Genomic DNA, 3,586 nt, shown 5'->3' with positions numbered 1-3,586 from the left:
ACAGCGCCGAAACAGCGGGTAAAATAGGACTATGAATCGGCCCATAGCCTACCTGCAGTGTGTAGTTTGATGTTGTGTAGAGTCTCTATCTCTCTCTGGAACAGGTTGCACATGAAGCTCGCGGCAGCAGTGAGGCGCTCCAACACAAACACTCTGACCTCAAGCTTCACAGAACAAACAACATCAACACTTTGTTGTTTTTCTAAAACACACAATATCTCCTCTCCCACCGACGTCATGTGTTCATTTATCTTCAGCCGTACAGACTCCATTTTCACAGACCTCCTTTCTGCGACGGTTTTCACCACGCTCTGTGTTCACACGCAACACCAACAAAAAACGTTTCTTTGTTGTGAAACTTGTGAATTAAAATAAATAAAGACACGCTCTACTTCCGGGGGTTTCCGGATCAACGTGTTCCAGACACTGTTGCTTTAATGTCTTTCGCCCCCTGGTGGAGGAGATGTAAAACAGTCACTGAATGATAGAAGGAAAACTTCACAGTGGTGTTGTGAATTTACTTTTAATTGTAAAGTGGCCAAAAAAATCGACAATCTTCTGCAGAGAAGAAGGGGGAAAATACCCCAAATTCAAGTGTGCCAAGCTTGTAGGAGGATCATTCCCAAAAAGTATTAAGGCTGTAATTGCTGCCAACGGTGCCTCAACGTAGTACTAAGTCAAGAGTGTGAATACTTATGTACATGTGTTTTTCAGTTTCTTATTTTTTTTAATAAATTAACAAAATATTTGAAAAAACATTTTTCACTTCATCATTATGGGGTATTGTGTGTAGATTGAGGAGGGAAAAAAACGAATTTAATCCATTTTGAAATGAGGCTGTATAAAAAAACAAAATGTGGTAAAAGTGAAGGGGTGTGAATACTTTCAGAAGGCACTGTACTGTACCCCTGACTGAGTAGCTGCAGGTCATTGATAGGCTCTTTGAATGTATTTTTCTCATAGCCTGTATCTGCTTAACCCATTCTGACCTGAGATCAGATTCATACGAGGTTTCCACTGGACACACACTGGTCTGATTAACCCATTCTGACCTGAGATCAGATTCTAAAAATGTCAGTCGTTCTTCTATTTTTCAAAAATAGCAGACCTACAAGCTCGTAGCGCGCCACTCGGTGGCGCGCTATGAGCTTGTAGATCTTCTATTTTTCAATAGCTAAAGCATAACATGATGCTAACACCAAAACGGGTTCCCGTTCAGAATGGGCTTAATAAAAAAAATTGAGAAAAAAATAAAATGATGACGTGAGACATCATGTGGCCGATATAAATACAGTGGATGCCCCTCACTTCACACAAGTGTGATTTCTGGGGGCACATGAATGACACACACATTAAAAGTCCATAGACTTGGCTGGCTGCCACATGACATCATGTCTGAAAGCCAGTCACTGGAGCGCGGCTAGCGGCCCTCAAATAATCAATTCAACATTCTCGAGCGATGTTTGAGCTAGCTGCTCCAACATTTGAACGTGTGTAGTGTGTGTGTGTGTGTGTGTACGTGCGCATCTCTAGTTTACATTATCAGTAGAACCATTCGACCAACCGATAGCATCGAGTCGGTTGGATAGGGGGCATTTCTAACTTGCATTGTTCCCGCTTCCCAGCTTCTCGATTATTCGATCAATTGCGAAAGGCATCGAGAGTATAGAATCACTACAAAAATAAGCGATAGTTGAAGCCCAATATCTGGTCCATAGGAGTCATGGAGCCATGGAGTCTAACTTGCTCCACCATGGAGTCTAACTTGCTCCACCGTGGAGTCTAACTTGCTCCACCCCACACTTTCACACGCCTGTGGTGGCTCAGGGGTAGAGCGGCCGAATGGCTACCGCAAGGTTGCCACTTGCCAGTTCGAACCCTGTGGGCTCCCCCAGAGTTAGTGTCGAAGTGTCCTTGAGCAAGACACTGAACCCCTAATTGCTCCAGATGAGCAGGTTGTTGGTGCCTTGCATGGTTTCCTCCGCCATCGGTGTGTGAATGTGCAGGTTAATGTAATGCACAATCTATATGTGAAGCACCTTGGATAAAGGGGCTGTATAAATAAATGCACCATTTACACGCCGTTGGAATTGCTCTTGTTCTTCTGGGCCGTGTCCGTCGCCTCCTTGGCCACGAGTACCTCGGCAGGAGACAGAGGTTTGTCGTCCGCCAGCGAAGGAGCCCTGTCCCTCAGCGCCTCCTCCTCCGATCTGTCCCTCAGCGCCTCCTCCTCCGATCTGTCTACGATGTTGGAGGCGGGGTCGGCCAACAACACGTCAGCAGCAGCAGCAGCAGAGGCAGAATGTGCGTCGCCGCTCGCCTCCGTTCTCCCGGCGAGAGGAGGAGGGTGACCGCCGTTCCTCAGCTTGGGCACCAGGGGGATGACGGGGACTCTGGGCTTGAGCTCCGTCAGGTACAGGGCCCTGGAGAGCAGCAGCAGGGGCGACGGCACGTTCTCGTTCAGGTGCAGGTCCAGCCAGCGCTGCAGCTGCGTGTGCAGCTGCTCCGTGGTCAGCCCCACGGAGGGCATGCCGCGGTGGTGGCACGCCGCCTGCAGCTCCGACGCATCCAGGGCCGCGGGGCCGCCCTCCGCCACGATCACCTGGTCGTCCGCCCGGATGGACGCCAGCTCCGCCAGCAGCCGCGCACGCAGCAGGTTGTTGGTGCCGATGGGCTGCACCTCCAGCATCCGGCACAGGGCCACCAGCTGCGGCCGCTCCAGGTTCTCCAGGGTCAGAGTCTCCGTCTCCTCTCCGCCCGCTCCGTGGTGGTGGCCGCCGTCGCCGTTCCTGCCGGCCGGCGGTTCCTGCTGGATGGTCTCCCGGAGGAAGCTGGCGAGCTCGCCCTTCACGGCCGCGGCCTGAGCCCGCTTCCGCTCCTTGTCCGAGGCCGTCTCGAAGGTGGAGGGCAGCATGCTGGGGAAGAGCTTGATGAAGACGGGCAGCAGGAACTCCATGAAGGGGACGACGAGGAAGGGCACGAAGGGCACGAGGCGGAAGAGGTCGGCGCACGTCCTCAGCAGCCGCCTCTTCTCCCGGCGCGTGAGGGCGTCTCCCTGCAGCAGCTGCCACACCATGGCCCCGGCCACCCGGGTGTCGATGGCCAGGAGCCGGAAGCCGTGGTAGTAGTGCTTCAGCTCGTCCACCACCCTCCGGTACAGAGGCCTTTTCGCCACCGCCGCCGGAGGGCGATCCAGAGCCTCGGGTGGAGAGGAGGAAGGAGGAGACTTAGGCTCTGGAGAAGGAGACTTGAGCTCCGGAGGCTGTTCGCCTGAAGGTCTGGCATCGTGGAACCAAGCGCTGGAGCTGTGTATGGAGCGGGTCAGCATGAGGGTGGGGCTTTGAGGAGGTGGAGGCCAGCGGGTGTGCTGGAGGGTCTTTAGGTGGTAGGGACGGGACGAGGGCCTGGCTGGGTGCGAGGAGCACACATGGCTGGTGCATTCTACACACGCTACGTAAGCTTTAGAGGAGAGAGACGTAGAGAGATGGCCTCTCCTCCTGCAGAGCTGCAGATTCTCTGCGAAGTGCGGCAGCAGTGCTCCTCTGGATCTGGTGACTGCGACGAGCACCCGGCCGCTCAGAGTCAT

At 53.3% G+C, this 3,586-nt stretch overlaps 1 protein-coding gene across 1 annotated transcript; it reads right to left on the bottom strand.

Moving 5' to 3' along the window:
* Positions 1 to 2,074: 2,074 nt before the first annotated feature.
* Positions 2,075 to 3,586, bottom strand: LOC308322304 (LETM1 domain-containing protein LETM2, mitochondrial-like; the record flags this gene model as incomplete). Its single annotated transcript, XM_080773506.1, has 1 exon — positions 2,075 to 3,586. One exon carries the CDS (start codon positions 3,584 to 3,586, stop codon positions 2,075 to 2,077), a length of 1,512 nt encoding a protein of 503 aa, XP_080629632.1.

This window comes from Protomyctophum bolini (genome assembly GCF_963924005.1).
Source record: "Protomyctophum bolini genome assembly, chromosome: 10".
Taxonomy (NCBI): Eukaryota; Metazoa; Chordata; class Actinopteri; order Myctophiformes; family Myctophidae; genus Protomyctophum; species Protomyctophum bolini.
This window is presented reverse-complemented; position numbering and strand designations above follow the sequence as displayed.